The following is a 19,523-nucleotide window of genomic DNA, read 5'->3' as shown; positions in this document are numbered from 1 at the left end:
CACAGAGAAACCCTGTCTCGGAAAAAAAAAAAAAAAAAAAAACCTAAAAAAAAAAAAAGACCTGTAACGAGATCTGGTAGCTTCTGTCCTGCAGGCATGCATGCAGACAGGACATTGCTGACATAATCTTAGAGAACAGTAGGGCCTCCATGGCCTTTGCATCAGCTCCTCCTTTGACTGTGCTGTAAAACAGCAAAGTGAAAAGTCATTTCGCAGGGGTTGAGTCAAATTCAGGCATAGCTTGTCATTTCTACATGACTCTTGTCATGCTGCCTAGCTTTAGGAAGGTATTTAAACAGTGAGACTCTTAAGGTATCGTTAGAGAACAAGTTGAATTAAGTGATTACACCTGCCTCTAAGCAACCAATTTTTATTTTTTATTTTTCAAGACAGAATTTCCCTGTAGCCTTGAAGCCTGTCCTGGAACTTCCTCTGTAGTCCAAGCTGGCCTTGAACTATCCTCCTGTCCCTGAATATGTGGACCCAACACCACCTGGACCTATTTTTTTTTTCAGTTGCTTCTTTTCTAATGAGAAAGAGAAAGGGTGGGTGAAGATCTGGAAGGAGTAAATGGAGGGGAACTTCTACTTAATAGAAAAACCATCTATTTCCAGTTTTGTTTTTTTTTTTTTTTAAAAAACCTATTCTTAAGTGAAATATCACTTTTCCTTCTCATTTCCGCATAGCCCTCTCTCCGGCTGTTACTCAGTTTGCTTCTGCCCAATCATCTTGTACTGGCCATTTTCATAAGCATACTGTTAATTTAATACTCAATGTTGTAATGACTGTTTTTAGGTTTTTATTAGCTTTTAAGAATGTTCACATCCCTTTCTAGTAGGGTCATAGTTAAGACTCATGTCTAGGGTAAGGGATACTTGGGAAATACTCAATGCAATCCCACTTGTCAACATTAATTGAACTTGGTAATTCCAGGTATTTTCTGAGTGGCCACACAATTATATTGTGGCTCACCCCCCCCCCAAAGACTTTCCCAGCACCGACAATTTTACAGATGTTCATGTATCAATGCACAATACTATAGGAGAGGACCTGCTGTGAGGAGTAACAAAACCACATCTAGACTCCCTGAAACTGGGAGTTACCTACCACCTCATATAGGTGTACTGGGAACTGCACCTAGCTAGGTCTTCTGCACAAACAAAAGATCTCTCACATTTATACACCCTGACCTTTAGATTTAGCCAACTTTCCTAAAAATTGCCAAAGAGCTTTGCTAGCCAGTTCTCCCTGGCCTGACCCACTTTTCTAAGTTGTTAATCTCTTGAAATTCTGAGGGATATAGTCTAGCTAGCTCTTTTCTTTGCCCACATGTAAGACCTGACTAGCTAAAATATCTGCTAAGTTTCAGGCTTTAGCTAAGCCAACTAACTAGCCGGTTCTTCCAGCACCAATAAGAAAGATTTCATTGGGTCTTCTTGTAACCCTGCTAAGCCCCAGTTTGATTATGTATGTGTAGGACACCAAATTTGAAAACTCATCTTTGCTACCTTCAGGCACAAAATCAGACAAATAGCCCTACTTGAACAAAAGACAATCAAGATTTTAAAATATCTTTATTAAATGTCAGTAAGTTCATTCCTCTTTCATCTTGACTCATTTTCTGATACAGCTCTCACTTGATCCTGTCGATTAAAAAATATGATTAATCCAAAAGAACAAAGTATCAAAATTTTTAACAATTTACTAAGGTCTAACATCAAACATTTTTTTCCTAACCTTGCTAAAAATCAAGGAATTAGTGGAAGTTTTGTAGTAGCAAAGAGTTTAAACTGTAAGGTCAGGTGTGTAGTTCAAGGGTCTTCCTAACAGTTTCCATGAAGCTCTTAATAATTCTTTGCACCACACCAAGTTTGGTGACACCTTCCTATAATCCCAGTTCTCTGGATATAGGAGGACCAAAAATTTAAATGAAAGGTCATGTTTTACTTCATAGCAAGCTCCATGCCATCCCAGTACAAACAAGGATATCAAAATCTGACCACCATTTTACTTACCTACAGTCTTTCAGGCTAAACATACGGATTTCCTTCTTGGTTGGCCCATGTTGTGTGGTATCTTGAGAACAAATATCTTATTCCACCTATAAAACAAGATTTAAATTACATCCCAGAAGTTTTAGCCTTTGTATTTTGTACTGGTATTAACAAAAAGTAATTTTAGGGGGCAACGACTGAACACTTTCTCTTTTCAAATTTTTTATGTGTATATATACTGTTCTGTAAGGATGTCTAAATGCCAGAAAAAGGCACATCTCAACACAGACGGTTGTGAGCTTCCCTGTGTTTGTAGAGAACTGAACCTCAGAAAGAACCCAGTCACCTCCCCAGCCCCTGAACAATTGTTCATTATAAATACAATATATAACACACAATATAGATGTACAGCATAGATATATGTGGCAAAGACCAAGGCAGCTCTGAACCCTGCAACCACTGTGTGAAAGCACAGCTTTATTTCCTCTCTGAACTCAAGCTTGCTTTGTAACTGGTGATGTTTGTTTTAAGCATGCAACATTTTGAGGTTTTGCGAAGAATTTTAAAAATTGTTCTTTTTTGTGGCTTTTGAGACAGGGTTGGTTTCTCTGGGAAGCCCTGGCTGCACTGGAACTACTCTGTAGTAGAGCATGGCCTTGAACTCAGAAATCTAGGTGCCTCTTCCTCCCAAGTACCGGGATTAAAAGAGTAGGCTACTACTGCCCAACTTAAAATTGTTTTAATGTGTGAGTGTTTGGGGTAGTCCCATGGAGGTCCTACAAATCAAAGCCAGGTGTGAGGCTGCACGCAAGGCAAGTGCTCCAAATTCCTATACTTTCACACATCTTGGTAAATTTTTGAGAACCAAAGAATTTTCAGCATCAAGGCTCTAACTCAGGTCCTAAAGCTCACATTTCTAAGGATACTTACTTCAAGTAAAGACTCCAAAATCAGCCAACATCAATCATTCTCACCTAAAGAATAATAAGAAAATGTTAATATGGAAGACAAGGGTATAAGATAAAGGCTTGAAAAATGCTAGTTAACTTCCAAACTTAAAAGAGCAAAATTCCAGAGATTAAAGACTGGAATAAGTTGTAGCACTTAAAAAAAAAAAAAGGAAGAAACTTTATGGGGGGAATCTAAAATTATTCTTTCTGTAAGTACTAAGTAGATGACAGAATTAGGATGAAGACTATCTTCTTTAAAATGCAAAAGCCTCATTTCCGTTTCCACCAGTCTGAGCACAATGAAGTTTGACTGCAACCCAAAATATACTATCCCTTATGTGAAGGTGTGTGACAACGTCTACCTTACTAAGTGAGCCATGAGCTCTACAGCACACCCTGCTTTCCCAGTCAATTTGCTATGGCTTTCATCCCTAGGTAGAATAACCTCCAGGAGTGCTTTGGCCCCTTTCCCACAGCACACAACACTGCAGTTCTTTACCCTGCAACCCTATGCATTTGCCTCAATCTTTGTCCTCCAAGTCCTCACTGTGTTTTAAAGTTAGGGCAAGGAAGCTATGCCTTACTGGAACAGTAAGGAAAGTTTTTCTGAGGGAGAAGTCAATGGCCTGGCACGGTACACAAGAAACAGAAAGCTCAGCCTTAAATTCAAGTTCCAGGTTTTTCTTCCTGCCTGTATCATTACTGCCACAGGTATATGGGATAGTTCTGTTGCACATGGACCCTCCATAAGGGATACTATATCGTTTTGCATTCTTTCCCCATTCTCCAATTATCCCTATTCTATGTCCAGGCCCTTTTCATCTTCAATTTTTTCTCTAGCACTGGTGTTCAAAACACTATTTTTATGGTTGGTTATCAATAGCTGTTGAGATTTCCACATTTGCATCTAAAAAATTGCCAATCATTATCTAGCAGCAATGACAGATGATAAAGGAGCAGTTAAGTCCTCTGGATTCTCTCCCTAGTAGGGAGCTATTTGAGAACTGCACTAGCTAGACAGCACTAAACATTATCAGCTAAAGCCAAAACCAAGAAAAGGCCCAGAACAAACACCCCAGAGCTCTAAAACCTATCCAAAATCATTAACACAAAGGCAGCAGTAAATGCAGGACTGTGGATCATGTCACTGCAGCTGACAATGATTAACAATAGGAGACATGCACCCCCATTAAAGTCCAAAACTAAAACACGCATCTCCTCATTAGGGCGAGTGAGAGTATGCATTGCTGGTAGGCTGCGAGCAGCCTTTTATCAAGAGCACCCATTGTATCTCTTTCATCTTTCAGAAAGCACCGGGATCTGCTCCAAGGGCCTAACAGTACGATAATACATTCTGGCATCACACCTCTGAACCTAGGTTTTCATTTAAAAAAATAGTATTTATTTTGGTTGCAACAAGGTTATGAAATACAATGCAAGCACCTCAGTATATAGTATTACTGAAACCCATTTAATTCCCAGTCTTTTTTTTTTGAGTGGTTCAAACCCCAATCAATATACTGTAAGATTCACAATTTACACCTACATACAAATTAAACTAGCCGGAATCTACTTGAGTTAATGGTTTCTCATTCTGAAGTACAAAAGCCTAATCTTAAGAAGCAGACCAATGGGGGGGGGGGAAGCACCCACCCCAAATTCCCTAAGTCCATATTGTATCAAGTATATTCTCTACAAGTTGTTACTGTTCAGAATAAACCTGAGCTCTTGTTGTTAACATTGAAAATCGCAAACTGAGCCACGGTAGCAAGCTTGTGCTACCGATTTAACAGACTATGACACTGCAATACCCCCATCAGGGTTCCAGGCAGCAGAGTGATACTCAAGTCACACTGTAGGTTTGTATTCTATAAGGAACTAAGTCACCATTGTTTTCATCTATCAGTAATCACAAGTTGTTTGCTTGGAGTAAATACAAATCTGCCCCACCATCTGACTTGCCTGACCAAAAGCAAGCCATTCTTCTTGATACAATGAAAGAAAATTCTCACAGTCCTGACGTTTTCAGCGGCACGTATGCAAAAGGAACCAAATTTCCAGTTATAGAGTAGGAAGCATTATGAGTGAAAGCTGTTTTCTCATGCACGCTACCTACTAAACACCAAGGTTTAAACTGATTAGGGTCTAGAACAACAGTGGATAGAAAGCTCAAGTCCTAAGCAACAAAGGAAAATGCTTTGAAGACTTATGTATTCCTGGGATTATTATTAAACATTTTGGATTGTAATCAATCACATCCCTAAAACTAGGGCACGAAGTTCAAAGAGCTACTCTGAACAATGCACTCACTCTACAGAATACGACGAAGTCTTATTGTGGGGAGCAATTCCCAATGTTTTCAACTGTAGAAAAGCCAGAGTTTCACACTACTTTCCCCCAAGTTTAGAGTATAAACATACTTAGACAAGCCACATAACTTGAACTGCTCATAAGATTCCCATCTAAGCCCATGTTAGTAAAAGTGTTCGGATGAAGCCCATATCTGGAAAAATTTGATCACATTACAAAAAGAAACAAAAAATAAAATCCAGAAAAAAAAACCCACCCCAACCCTGTGTCATTTAGTCTTATTCAACTTGCAAAACAAATTACCAAGATTGCATCATGGAATTAGACACTGCTGACCAATGGGAGACCAAGTTTTGCTACTAAGGAGACTAATTGTCACATACTACAAGTCTTCTCCAAGGTGCTATGAGCACCCCAGGTCAAGTATGGTTTGTTTCCCTTCCCCCACCAACAGATGTGTTCCATTTTCTCTTCAGTTACAATGTAACTAAAGAAGTACACAAAACTTCAAGACACACCAGATTCAAGTTTGCATTTTTTTCTGAGATCTCAAACAACACTGAATTCTTCCTTACAAATTACAGATCTAAGCCCACACCGATTTTGAATTAACCTAGCTTATCATACAAGTATCAGGTGCTGCACTGTAATTTCACTGTCAGAAGTGTGATGTCAGAATGCCCACTGAATAAAAGCACATAGCAAGTCACCAAGTTAGATTATATTGCTTGTTACCTACCTGTATGCAGTCGGCAATGAGAATCTTGGAGCAAGCAGGAATACTACATCCGGGTCCTAATGTCCATTGCCATTTGCGGTACTACGTTCCTCACAGTTACGCACTGCAGAAATGCTGGCTAAACGCAGTTATGTAGCAGGCCACTACTTTAATAGTGCACAATTGCAGTCCAAGAACACCACAAAACATTCCGCCACAACTTTGTGGCTTGCCCAAGCCAAATACCTAAATTTTTTATCTGCCATGCTATGCCACTTGTAAGAACTTCACAGGCTTATCACTACAGATTCCCCAGATTATCTGTTTGTATTAGTGGTATAACACACATAAAGAGTGGTGGGTTTTAATGTACTTAGGAACTTACTGTCCTAAGGACAAGAGAATATGCTCTCACCACACAATGTATGCATGTCAATGGGTCCAGCTTATAGCATGCCTATCAAATATATTACTGTCTTAGAGATTAAAACCTTTTGGGGGGGGTGAGACAGGGCTTCTCTGTATTCTTAGTTTTGCTGGAACTAGCTCTTGTAGACCAGGTTGGCCTCAAACTCATAGATCCACCTGCCTCTGCCTCCCGAATACTCGGATTAAAGGCGTGCGCCACCACCTCTCTGCTGAGAATGAAACTTTTTTAAAAGGAGAAAAATTTTTCGATTGTATCCTATAAACATAATTTTGAGGAAGTTAAGGAAGAAATAGGTGCAGGTGATTTCTTCCAAGAGAAAATGTCTAAAATACATCCTATTATCTCCCCCTCCCACCCTAAGTTTCTTTTTTAGCTTTTGGTTCAACTGCTCCAGTTGATTTAAATTCACTCTTAGGCTAAAACCATCACATGTAAGACTTGTTGTAAGTCTCAGTAGTTTACAAACTACTGATCAAAGTCAATGTTGGTTGACACTATGCAACCTTATCTGCTAAACACTGTTTAGCAACTCTACAGCCCACAATAAAGGCTATCAAAGCCACAACCTCAGGAAATTATCCTTTACGCAGCCTTCACCACTCTTCAAAGGTATACTACTACCAAAAGCTTATTTTAGGGGTCTGTGCCAGCATCCCTTATAAAGAAAGGCATGTAATCTGAAAAATAAACTGAAACATTAATTTTATAGGCAGATTTTCCCATTTCCCCTCCAACCCCCACCCACATACATTCAAATTCACCCTCTATGGGTGTCCCATGAACACCCCTCAATTTTCTCATTATTATGGTCCCTACTATACAATTCAACTAAATGACCTCCTTTCAAATCCAGACCTTTGTTTCCGTACAGAAAACCTTTATGTACCACCAATTGTTAACTTCACTTGGGCCAAAAACTTCCGAGTGCTAAAATTATGATGGATCTACCTATTTCCAAGTGTACTGGTGAAGAAAAATGAATGTATTTCTTAAGGAGATTTTCTCTCTTAATACACCATATACCTGTCAATCATAAAACCATTTGGTGGCATCCTTATAATCATCCACTAGTGTTAACTTTTAAAAATTACGGTATTTTCCTATTCATGAAGTACTCAATTGTTTTCACAATAGGTCTCCTTTTGTACTCAAGCACAATACTCAACTTCAGCAAGTGATTTAGAATTTCTTTTGTCAATTAGCACCAAGGATAGAGGTGAAAAGGATGAAGACATTTCATAGTGAAAGTTCTATAATGTATAGAGTTGAATGGAAATGTAACTAACAACAGAGCCAAGCCATTCAATTCCTTTACATACTGTTAGAAGATTTTCCTCTTAACATATTTACACTGGGAAGAAAATCAAGCTCCCATTATACTCAAAGACAACAGTAAACAATCTACTTTATTATTATCAAGTCAGAAAGTCTCTTGTTCTAATGAGAAATTCAATGAAGTTGACAATCAACTAACATCATAGAAACACCCCCAAGCTTACAGTGGGAGGAAAGAGTATTTATACTATGTAGCCTGAGCAACTCTCTCCAAGTTTAGTACTACGTTAAAAAGAATGATATAAAAACATGTCAGGTCAACTCCATAGTTAGAATGGTTACTGGCAGTCCTACTTCTTGTCAACTAGCTCTTAAAAGAGAACCAGTAATTTTTTTCAGACTACAGATGTTGCTCAATAGAAGTAGCACAGGAGGTGTATGTTAAAGAGTAAATAAGGCTAAACCTACCTTATGGTTAACTAACCCTTAACTCTTCAGACTAAATCCCAATCTTTTTAAATCACTTGAAGTAATACATGAAAGGCTTCATGTTTAACAATCTTTAATTCAAATGCAAAAAAGTTCAATACAAGCCAATTGTAGGGCTTGGGATTTATTCGCTTAAACAAAACAGTAGGGGAAATGCAACAAGATGATCTTTCCATTTTCAAAAGCTTCGAAGGAAAGGATCATAGATAGGGCCATAAGGGATCGTTTAACCAAACCCTCTTTCTCTCACTACCAGTAGTTTATACCCATTCCATAATCTTAATACATGTTCCTGAATTAAGATTTACAGTTCAACTTTTCTAAAATAACCATTTAAAAATGCTTAGCACCAGCTTGCTTCCTATAATGCCAAAGAAATCCTAACTACTTCAATATGCATTTCTTTTTAAAACAAGGGGGGAGAACACCATTTGCAGAAAGCAATACTTAGCCTCCAGATACATTTCCCAGAAATGGCATATGCCACTCAAAGGCCTAGACACGCTCATGCTTTTCAAGTGGAATACCTAGCCTAAATGTGCATAGAAGCATGAATGGCAAAGTTGAAGATCAATATTATAACTATTTTTCTATTTATTCGAAGCACAGTAAAAAAAATGGTACACTTTGGAAATTCAGTGGCACAAGGTACACTGCCATTAACTTGAGAAACATTATACAGTTTAAAAAAAAAAGTAAATAAAAAGAATTTTTTTCTCCTGTTGCAAACACTGCGTTACATAATTTTACCTGCCCAAACAGACCATTTACAAATATCAGGTCAATAAACTGCTAACATCCATAAAAAGGTAGCTTTCTTACTAAAATGCAAGAATTTAAAAGTGGTATCTAAACAAGAAAAGACAAAAACAAACTGGAATGAAAGCCTAGAATCTAAAATCGGGGTTTCTTGTTTGGCCCTTCATACTCTTCTCGCCCTCTACCATACCCTGCTGGAGTTCCAGGACCCATTCCTCTAGGACCCTGTCCACCCACAGGACCCGCACCTCCCTGCCCAAAGCGCTCAGTACGCTATTGGAACAGTAAATTAACAGTTCATTAAATGTAGTTGATGTCCATGTGTGTTAAGTAAATATTTTAGAAGGTTCCGTAGTCAACGTTCGTCGATACAATCACCAATGAGTCGATCCACAGGTACCGGGAACATAGAAAGGAAAAAAGGGTAATTTGAAAATTAGTTTACGATAATACATGCCTTGTGGTATGTTCCCACTTGAGCCATTCTCATACACCTGTTTCAAAGAATAGATCTTCCCTGTAGTGCTAAAAAATTTAAGAATTAGTGCAGATGTGAAAACCCATTCCAAAATGAGTTCTAAGAAATTCACATCAGAATAATCCGCTGAAAACACTTGTCCAGGTATGAACAAAAAATGATCTCCAAGCCTAACAAGCCCAATCAGACAAAGGCAACTCACTCAGCGAAGTGACAAGAACCTACTCACCAGTTAGTGGCATGTGCTGCGTAAGAAACCTTGTGCTTTTCAAGATCTTAAGACACATCTGCTAAGCTGCAGAAATCTTAAAAGGTTGAAATGAAGCTTAATAAAATGCTACCAGACTACAAAAGAAAAAGCACAAAAATAGCACCTAATAGATTTTTTTTTTACTTAACCGGCACAGTACCTTGATCAAAAACTCATGTTGCCACAGTCTCACAGCACATCACACTTCAGAGCCATCACTAGAAACCAGACACTGACATGCACAGTATGTTTCTTTCTGCATTGTTACAAACACAATATACAGCCCACCAATTCAAAAGTCCAACTTTTTCTTAGTTTTGGAGGGAAATGTCACTTTGCTATGATTCCATGTTTTAGGTTATCTCCCAAACCTATCACCAAGCTAGGGTGATTGCATTAAAACAGAGTGTCTTCGCTACTCCATCTAGTTTTAGGGACTTTCACTTTAAACAAGAAGTAAAATAAAACCCACATATCCTAACAAGAGAATCCTACAGGCATTCCATTACAATTCTACTCAAAATAATCCAGTTACTGGTCATTACTGAAAATAAAAAATAAAGAATGCACCAGGCTTTAACTGTTCCTACCAACTTAAAACGAAACACTACAGAACTGCTTGAACAAACGACTTTCGGTCTGTTACCTTTGAAAAAAAAAATTTTCAAAACTGTATGGCTTCTATAAAAGAGCTAAAAAGAAAAATTGAGGCTTCAGAGTTATATTACAATAGCTAAGTAAGAACTCATAGTTGTTAAATGTATAAACCTCTTTCTAGACAGAACTTAAAAAATACATGTCAAACTAGTCAACAAATTTGATATATACACCTGTGCCTTCTAGAAAGGCCAAAATGTTAATTATATTTGATGAAACCTAACAGCACTATATCCAACCATTTATAAAGCTAACTTAAAATGTTTTCAATGAGGCCTCACACTAAAACCTACATAGAAAATAAGTCCTGAGCTATGAAATGAAGCTCATTTGTGACAAAAGCCTACCGGTGAATTACTTAGATTCAATTTAGTTGCAAAAATTTATTCCCACTAAAATCCAGTTCCCTAAGTAGCACTCTACAGTATAGCCACTCACACCAGAATTCACTTTGCTGTTGTAAATAAAGCACCTGACAGGCTATCTCAATAGAGAAATCAAGATTGCATCAAGGGGTTCAGAACGAATGCACACAATCAGTATGCTCGAATTACTGTTGACTTTTGCTACCCTGTAGCAAAGTAGAAACATCAGTTTCTTTTAGATGTTACCTACAGAGAGACCCAACAGATGGGATACGACGAGTCAAAACACTAGACAAGTTCTTTTTCATGGGCTAGAAATAGAAACCACACCAATTATAGGCCAAAGTCCTACCTGTCACTCTAACATGCTTAAGGCTATATATATATACAAGCCTTGAGTTTTTGACTGATTCCTACTTATGGCAAATACCAGCTTGAAGAATGGCAATGTGCCATTTCTCTCACTTGGACAAAGAAAAACCGTATCTAGCATGTAAAATTTGGATTTGCCATGCACTGAAGGTTCAATAGTGCACAGACAATAAAATGGAAAACACCTATCTACTTATTGCCAAAGATAACTCCACATACAACAGCATTGACTCCTTGTTGGCAACCAGATCTGTTTCGGTTACCACACACATAGTTCTACATTGCCAAAGTAGTCCTCAGTATTGTATATAGTTACAAGGTGGGGGAACTAAAAGTCCAGTCAGCTACTTAAAAAGAGAGAAAAGGGAGAGGAAAAACAAACACTTAAGTCATGAAATTAAGAATTTCCTTTGTACTATATCCCACAGGATACATTACCATGTCGCTTCCCATCATGGAACCACTCATGGTTGCTGGTGGAACTCCAGGGTTAGCTTCATAACCTATGCCACCACCACCACCTAGAGGTGGAAATTTCTGGCCTCCTGAACCATAGGGATCTAGGAAACGAAAACAGTGGTTATACCAACAGAATACTGTTGCTCAGGGTTATGCCCTTAATTTGTTTCTCTCACTTACCTCCCATGTTCATTGTTCCACCACCACCCATTCTCATGTCTCTTTCTCTCTGCGGGGGAAAAAAATAACTCTTACTTATATGTGAAACCTACATCACAAGAAATTTATGTGGGCTTGGGAGTCACAAACTCCAACACTTAGAAGACAGAGTCAGGTAGATCACCATTTGACACCAACCTAGGATAGAGAATTTCAGGCCAGCCACAACTACATAGCAAGACCATGCCTCAAAAAAAGCATGTTTTTCTATTTGATTGTGGTATGCAAGTGTCGTGAAAACTGGTTAGACTATCAAAACAAAGGAGAGGGGCTGGAGAGATGACTCAGTGGTTAAGAGTACTGACTGCTCTTCCAGAAATCCGGAGTTCAATTCCCAGCAACCACATGGTGGCTCACAACCATCTGTAATAAGATCTGGCGCCCTCCTCTGGCGTGCGGGCACACACGGAGGCAGAATGTTGTAATAAAATAAAATAAATCTTAAAAAAAAAACCCTCCAGGGAGTTGGGTAGTTGTGGTGCATGCCTTTAATCTCAGCACTGGGGAGTCAAGGCAGGTGGACCTCTGTAAGAAGTCAAAGCTGTTACACAAAGAAAAAAAATAACTACAAAAAACCCAAGCAAACCAAATTACATGAAATGTGATCTAATACCACACAATACAAGACAGCTCTATCAAGAGATACATTTACAAGGAGTAGATTTTTTTTGATGCTCATCAGTACCCACAGGCTAGGCTCCACAAGACAGCTCCAATTAGGCTACAACACAAAACTTACTGGGTCCATGTAGCCCATCCTGCTGTAACTTTCTTCTCGTTGACGTCTCATTTGCTCTTCCATCTCTCTTTGGCGTATCATCATTTCTTCCTCTCTTCTACGCCGTTCCTCCTCTTGCCTACAAATGTTTTTCAGGTGCATAAAGTTTCATCTCTACCTTACAATTTATACTTAAGAGGCTAGCAAGGTATGGTGACCCATGCCTTTAAAACAGAGTGCTCGAAAGCAAAGGCAGAAAGGGATCTTGAGCTAGTGCCATGAGGCAATGACTTCTTTCAAAAAGAGTTAGTGGTGGTTTGTATTAGAATTTTACAAAGTGTAGGTTAAATATAAGTTTCAAAGTCTACATGACATAACTATATATAAACAGCAGCATTCTGAAGAATAAGTTTTCCTAATGCACACGTGCACTTAGTACATTTTGTCTAAAAGGTAGAAGTGAAGGCTGAATTTAACACTATACCTCAACTGCATTTCTTTACGTTTCTGCATTTCTTGACTGTGAAGTTCTTCCATGCGCCTCAATTCTTCCTGGCGTCTCATCAAATCTAAGCATTGGGAATTAATATTTTTAGATTCATGTTAGTGAGGCTGTGGCCATTTCAAAAATGTCAACTGATCCTTACCAGTAAAATTCTGAGGCTTTTTTACCTTGGCGCAAAAGATTTGCTTGATGCTCATGGTAAGCATCTTCCATTTCACTTTCCAATTTATCTTTTGCATCTTTCATGTTTTTCTCAACTTGTTCCCTTTGCTGTTTTTCCATTTCATCTAAGGACTTCCATCGTTGAGAATATTCATACTCAAATGTGCCATGCTGAGCAAAACGAGGAGGTGTTTCTCTCTCCCTGACAAAGCAAAGTTTATATAAAGCCAATTTGAGAGTGTAATATTACCTGACTTCCTTAAAAAAAAAATCAAAACCTTAAACTAGACCTTTATTTAATCCCAGCACTTGGGGAGACAGAGACAAGCAGATCTGAGATCCAGGAGAGCCAGAAGTACAGAGAAACCCTGACTTGAAAAAAACTTAAGTACCTGTAAGCATATAGGCCCAGCAGTAAAGCACTTGTGTAAGCATGGAACATAATGTACAATGCCTTGGACTTGATCCCCAGTACCAAGGACAAAGAAACACAACACAGGATCCTTTCCCTTTATTATTGTATTGTTAAGATCCCCAACCTGCAACTCTGCTCAACTATGTTAAGAAACACAACTTAAATCAGAATGCTATGGTTAAAAGGGCTGGAAAGATGGCTCCGCAGTAAAAAGCACAGTTATTGCTCCAAGGGACCCATATTTGCTTCCTAGCATCCACAAAGCTATGACACCCTCTTCTTGTCTCCTTGGGAACCAGGCACACAAGGTGCACAGACAGACGTGCAGGCAAAACATCCACACATTAAAAACTAAACTGAGCTGGGCGGTGGTGGCGCGCACACCTTTAATCCCAGCACTCAGGAGGCAGATGGATCTCTTGTGAGTTCGAGGCCAGTCTGGTCTACAAGAACTAGCTAGTTCCATGACAGGCTCCAAAGCTAGAGAAACCTTGTGTCCAAAAAAAAAAAAAAAAAAAAAAAAAAAACCGTACTTTGTAAGCACTGCTTAAAAAAGGGTTTCTGTCAACACTTTCACTCCCCTGAGCCCTTTGCTTTAATCTCCAACTTTTTGAGACAAGTCTCACTGGCCCTGGCTGGCCTGGAACTTGCCTCCTAGACAGATATAAATGCAACCACGAATTATTTATCTAAATTGTATCGGGCTGGAGAGATGGCTCAGAGGTAAACAGCACTGGCTGCTCTTTCAGAGGTCCTGAGTTCAATTCCCAGCAACCACATGATGGCTCATAACCATCTGTAATAAGATCTGGTGCCCTCTTCTGTACTGTAGGATACATGCAGGAAGAACCCTGTATATATAATAAATAAAAATCTTTAAAAAAATAAATAAATTGTATCGAATCGAGTAAGTTATGATATAACATAAAGGCATGATGGTGTATGAGTTCTAGGCCAGTCTGGTCTACAGGGAGGTCCTAAGTCTAAATTTAAAAAAAATTAAAAGACAGAGTAGGAAAGAAACACCACGTTCCCTATTTTCTATCATCCAGACTAATTTTCCCACCAACACCAAGCAGATCTCATGCATTTTAAGCATTTGTCTGGATCATATGTGAATGTACTTAAAAATAACCCAACAACTTCAAGTTCTGCCTGTCTTGGCACAGACTTTTAATCCCAGCATTCTAGAATGCAGACAGGTGGATTCCTGGGTTTGAGGCCAGTCTGGTCTTTTTACAGTCAAGGCTACAGAGAAACCTTGATTCCAAAAACCCAAAGCTATTCCACCCCAAAATCCCCCCCAAAATCTGTCTAAGCCAGAAATCTGTATAAAGCATACTCAAGCAACATTGTAAAAAAATATTCCTAGGGGCTGGAGCGATGGCTCAGTAGTTAAGAACACTGACTGTTCTTCCAGAGGTCCTGAGTTCAATTCCCAGCAACCACATGGTGGCTCACAGTCATCTATAGTGAGATCTGGTGCCCTCTTCTGGGGTGTAGGTAGGCATGCATGCAGAACACTGTACATAATAAATAAATAATTAAAAAAAATATTCCTAAAACTTGGCTTAATGGATCACACCTATAATCCCAGCACTTGGGAGACAGAAATCAGGATTTGATTTGGTCAAGGTTTTGGTCAGCCTGGCCTACATAAAAGATTTCTACACCAACTAGAGATACACAGCCAAAAAAACAAAAACAAAAAACAAAACAAAAAAAATTCTAAGCAGAATTATAAAAGTACCAACTTCTCTTTTGAGTACCAAAAAGCTTAGTCTTACTTTTGATACATTGGATTCTTCTGGGCCAGTTTTTCAGGAAGACCATCTTCATCATCTAACTGTTCAAGAGGTTCCACAATGACTGGGCGTGGAGTCCTAGTAACAGAAATGATTCCTCACCTTAACTTCCTTCCAACTTTATTTTAACTATCCCCCAAATGGATAAAAAAAAAATCTCATAAACAAAAGACAACTTACGTTGTCAGTAGGAAAACACCTTCACTGCATCTTTCAAATGCTTTTCTTGCTGCTGGCTTTGAAGCAAATTCAACAATCCCTTTCCCTGTAGATCTTCCACGATCATCCACAATTACAACAGCCCTTTCAATAGGACCAAACTGGCTAAAGGCTTCTTCCAACAGTTCATTAGAAACATAGGGTGAAAGATTCCGAACAGAAAGGGCTGCAGCGTGTGTGGCAAAGCGAACCCGAAGCTGTCTACCTCTCATGGGAGTATCATCAAGTTCAGCTTTGGCGATTTCAGCCAAGGCTCTAGATTCCTGTAAATATCAGAAACATTGTAAACCGTCCCAAACCTAGCAATGTCCAATGAATGTATAAATACCCTTCCTATTTCCAAAACTCAACTAAAGTTGAGTCTTCTCGCAGCACCTCCCAGCATCCCGAGGGCCAAAGGTCTGTCTTTGCTTCTTTCTCCCAATACACACTATACTGATCTGTATCGACGGTGAATTAAAGGCCAATTAATTCTTTACATCTAATACCAAGCCTTCAAGAGTTTACAGAGTAAAAAGGAATTATGACACTTCTTTCTAGTACATATGTAAAAAACAAACCAAAAACACTCACAAGTTTAATGAACCCGAACCCTTTGCCTTTGTTGATAAAAACTTCTCCGGGTTCTCCATATTTAGCAAACAGTCTTTTGAACTCATCCTCTGTGATATCAGCAGGTAGGTTCCCCACAAATAAACGACAGCGTTGTGTGTAAGTTTTTTCTCCAGGCCTCCGCAAGAGAGACAAATTGGCTTTAAATCCCTAATGAAGAAAACTGTAATTCAGACACCAAAGCAGAAAACAAAAACAAACAAAACCAATTCTGGTTGTCCCAAATAGGCCGTATCACCCATTCGTAACGATTCTTTTTTTCCATACAAACACTGCCAGGTTGTTACCATATTTGGGGACCCAACAGGATCTCCAACTCTACCATCAGAAAGAAGCCGTGATCATACAAACTGCTTTAAAGACACCCGCCTTTACCAGCAAATGCCAATCAACAAGAAATGCTGACGTCAACAAATACACCTAAGAGACTAAAATGAAGACGGGAACTGCGCTCAACTGCCCCGTCCTCTCCGACTTCACCGAAACGCACTAGAGCGCTCCCAAGGGACGGCCGGCTTCCGGCATCCCACCGCTGAGCGAACAGCTGCCCTCCCGAGGCGCGTGCATTCCTGCAGGAAGCCAATCCCCACGCAAACTACTTTCCCCGCCGGGCTTCAGCCCCGCCTTCGCGAGCGTGCGCAGGCGCGCTTCCGGCTGGCAACAAAATGGAGGCCGGGGCTGCCGCGGGCGGGGGGGGGGGTAGTGGAGGGGGAAAAAAAACGCCGAGGGTAGGAAGGCGCCGCCATCTTAGGGGAACGGACCGCTCGCTCGTGGAGTTACTCACCTCTGAGTCGGATATCTTTTCTTCTGTGCGGGCTGCCGGCGCTCCGGGAGGGGGCCCCTGGTGGTGCTGCTGGTGGTAGGGCGGGTGGTGCTGGCGGCCCCCGCGGGGCTCCCCGCCACCCCGGTGAGGTGGCTTCGGGTGGCCACCGGGAGCGCCCATGCCCGGGCCACCTCCGGGCTTAGGCCCACCAGGCATCTTGCCGCCTTTCGGGCCGCCTGGGCCCGGGCCTGGGCCTTGCTTAGGCCCGGGCCCGGCGCCAGCGGCGGGTGGAGGCGGAGGGCCGCCGGTCTGTGGCGGGGTGGTCGCCACTCCGCTGGTCGGCGTCGATGGCGGAGGCGGTCCGGGGGCAGTGGATGTGACGGCGGGCGGCGGGGTCGGAGCGGGACCCGGGCCCGGCGTGGCGCCGGTGGCCGGGGGATTGGCGGGCGGGGCCGAGCCGGCGGGAGGCGGCGCAGGGCTCACTCCGGGCGCTGCGCCGGGGCCTGGGGGGACGACGGGCTTGGACGAGTCCTGCGGCGGCGGCGGGGGCTGCTGATGGGGCGGCTGGTGCGGCGGCGGCTGCTGGTGCGGCGGGGGTTGCTGCGGCGGGGGTTGCTGCGGCGGAGGCTGCTGCTGCTGCTGGTGCGGAGGCGGAGGCGGAATCGGTGGCTTCGGGCCGCCAGGGCCCGGGCCCATGGGGCCGCGGTTCTGGTTGAGGCCCATGCCTGGCGGCGGTGAGCGGAAGTCATGAAGGCCGCCGCGGCCACCGCCTCCTCCACGCCGGTGAAAGCCGCCGCCGCCACCGCCGCGACTCCGGAACCGATCCCGAGACATAGCTGCAGTCAAGGGGCGGTTGAGGCAGAAGCGGAGAAGACGCTCGGGGAACGTGGATGCCACCTTGCTTCACACAAAATGGCGGACGACACAAGCTGCGCGCCGCCTTTGTCCTCTTCTTAAATAGGCCAGTTCAGCTTGGCCCGCCTTCCCTAGATTGACAGTTCGCTCGGCCAATAGAAAGTACAGTGCTTGATGATGACCCGTTAATCCTCCCTATTGGCTCCCTCGAGAGAGGCGGGAAGAAGGGAGGGGCTAAGGTTTCCATTTGACCTATGAAGGGATAAGGAGTTGTGAATACGCCTCTGTGATTTGTTGGAAGAAATTTGAATGGGCATGCCTCGCAACTTCCCCGTGAAATCAAATGTCCCGGCTCTTTTATTCTTCTTCGAGCAGTCCGCTATTCCTGTTCAGAAGAAGTTGTTCACTAGTTCAAAGTTATAAATTGAGCACCTGCTATCTAACTCTTCTTTGTGCCGGGCCAATGAAGTTGGAGAAAAATCTCACAGAGTTTAACCGCAAAGATTTTATTTAATTAAAACCCTATCGGAGGCTATCAGGTTTGGCATGTGAGCCCATCATTTGGGAGGTGGAATCAGAGTGATCAGGCGTTCGTTATCTCTACATTATCACCTACATTCATTCAGTTTGAAGTCAGCTTGTGCCACATGGAACGTCAAAAAAGAAAGAAAGAAAGAAAGAAAGAAAGAAAGAAAGAAAGAAAGAAAAGGGAAAAACAAAAATGGGAATACGTTTGTTATAGTACTATGTAAAATTTGCCATTAGGCTTAAGCGAATACAGTCTTTGTCAAAGAGGAAAAGTGGGTTAGAGAGCCTAGGACACAGTCTTTGTGGTTACTGCTTTCTTGACATGCAGAAGACTCAGTTTAATCCCTACAGAGGGGTGAAAGAGATGGATATTACTACATGTGTGTATACAGTAATCATTTTAAAACACAAATCATGAGAGAGGAGCACAAGTTTTTCTGTTGGTTTTGTTTTTTCGAGACAGAATTTCTGTATGTAGCCTTGGCTGTCCTGGCTCAGTAGACCAGGCTGGCTGGCCTTAAAGTCAGAAATCTGCCTCCCTCTGTCTCCCAAGTGCTGGGACTAAAGGCATGCAACCACCAGATTGATTGAGATTTTTTTCTTTTTATTCTCTCCACTTTACATTTCATGAACAGATAAGTGACTTTGAAAATTAGTTGGGTGAGAGCCAGGGGTGGTGGCACATGACTTTAATCCCAGTACTTGGGAGGCAGAGGAAAGTATATTTATGTAAGTTAAGAGGCCAGCCTGGGGGGCTGGAGAGATGGCTCAGTGGTTAAGAGCACTGACTGCTCTTCCAGAGGTCCTGAGTTCAATTCCCAGCAACCACATGGTGGCTCACAACCACCTATAATGAGATCTGGTACCCTCTTCTGGCCTACAGGCAGGATACTGTATAAATAAACAAATAAAAAAAAAAGAGGCCAGCCTGGTCTACATAGAGAGTTTCAGAACATTGAGGACTATATAGAGAAACACTGTCTCGCAAAAATAAAATAACAATTAGTTGGCTGGGATGACACTCTGTAATTCCAAAATTTAGGCGGTAAAAGCTGGAGGCACATAGCCAGCATCATTTACACATCATGTTCCCAGACAGCCAGGGCTACTTAGTGAGACCCACTTTCAAAAAACAAAAGTTACATGCTGGGCAGTGGTGGCGCATGCATTTAATCCCAGCACTCAGAAAGCAGAGACAGGCAGATCTCTGTGAGTT

At 41.4% G+C, this 19,523-nt stretch overlaps 1 protein-coding gene across 2 annotated transcripts; it reads right to left on the bottom strand.

The window, feature by feature from the left end:
• Nucleotides 1-1,557: 1,557 nt before the first annotated feature.
• On the bottom strand, nucleotides 1,558-17,866 carry Sfpq (splicing factor proline and glutamine rich). 2 transcript variants are annotated; one of them, XM_075946414.1, is made up of 12 exons: nucleotides 16,946-17,866; nucleotides 16,123-16,311; nucleotides 15,511-15,812; nucleotides 15,313-15,408; nucleotides 13,116-13,312; nucleotides 12,928-13,012; nucleotides 12,465-12,582; nucleotides 11,687-11,735; nucleotides 11,486-11,607; nucleotides 2,925-2,968; nucleotides 2,016-2,101; nucleotides 1,558-1,643 (listed from the first exon to the last, which is right to left on the bottom strand). In XM_075946414.1, the coding sequence occupies exons 1-10, from the start codon at nucleotides 17,756-17,758 to the stop codon at nucleotides 2,945-2,947; spliced, it is 1,995 nt and encodes a 664-aa protein (XP_075802529.1). In that variant the 5' UTR covers nucleotides 17,759-17,866; the 3' UTR covers nucleotides 1,558-1,643; nucleotides 2,016-2,101; nucleotides 2,925-2,944. The 2 variants fall into 2 exon arrangements, with proteins under 2 accessions (XP_075802529.1, XP_075802528.1); XM_075946413.1 differs by lacking the exons at nucleotides 1,558-1,643; nucleotides 2,016-2,101; nucleotides 2,925-2,968 and adding an exon at nucleotides 7,791-9,198.
• Between the last annotated feature and the right edge of the window lie 1,657 nt (nucleotides 17,867-19,523).

Source organism: Microtus pennsylvanicus, chromosome 13 (assembly GCF_037038515.1).
Source record: "Microtus pennsylvanicus isolate mMicPen1 chromosome 13, mMicPen1.hap1, whole genome shotgun sequence".
In the NCBI taxonomy this organism is placed as follows: Eukaryota; Metazoa; Chordata; class Mammalia; order Rodentia; family Cricetidae; genus Microtus; species Microtus pennsylvanicus.
The sequence above is the reverse complement of the archived record's forward strand: the minus strand, read 5'-3'. Positions and strand labels throughout refer to the sequence as shown.

Coding starts and splice junctions, on each gene's coding strand:
- Sfpq (XM_075946413.1), bottom strand. CDS start 17,758: ATGTCTCGGGATCGGTTCCGGAGTCGCGGCGGTGGCGGCGGCGGCTTT. Junction 16,312..16,945: donor AAAAGATATCCGACTCAGAG/GTGAGTAACTCC, acceptor TTTCTTCATTAG/GGATTTAAAGCCAATTTGTC. Junction 11,608..11,686: donor TGGAACAATGAACATGGGAG/GTAAGTGAGAGA, acceptor TTCGTTTCCTAG/ATCCCTATGGTTCAGGAGGC.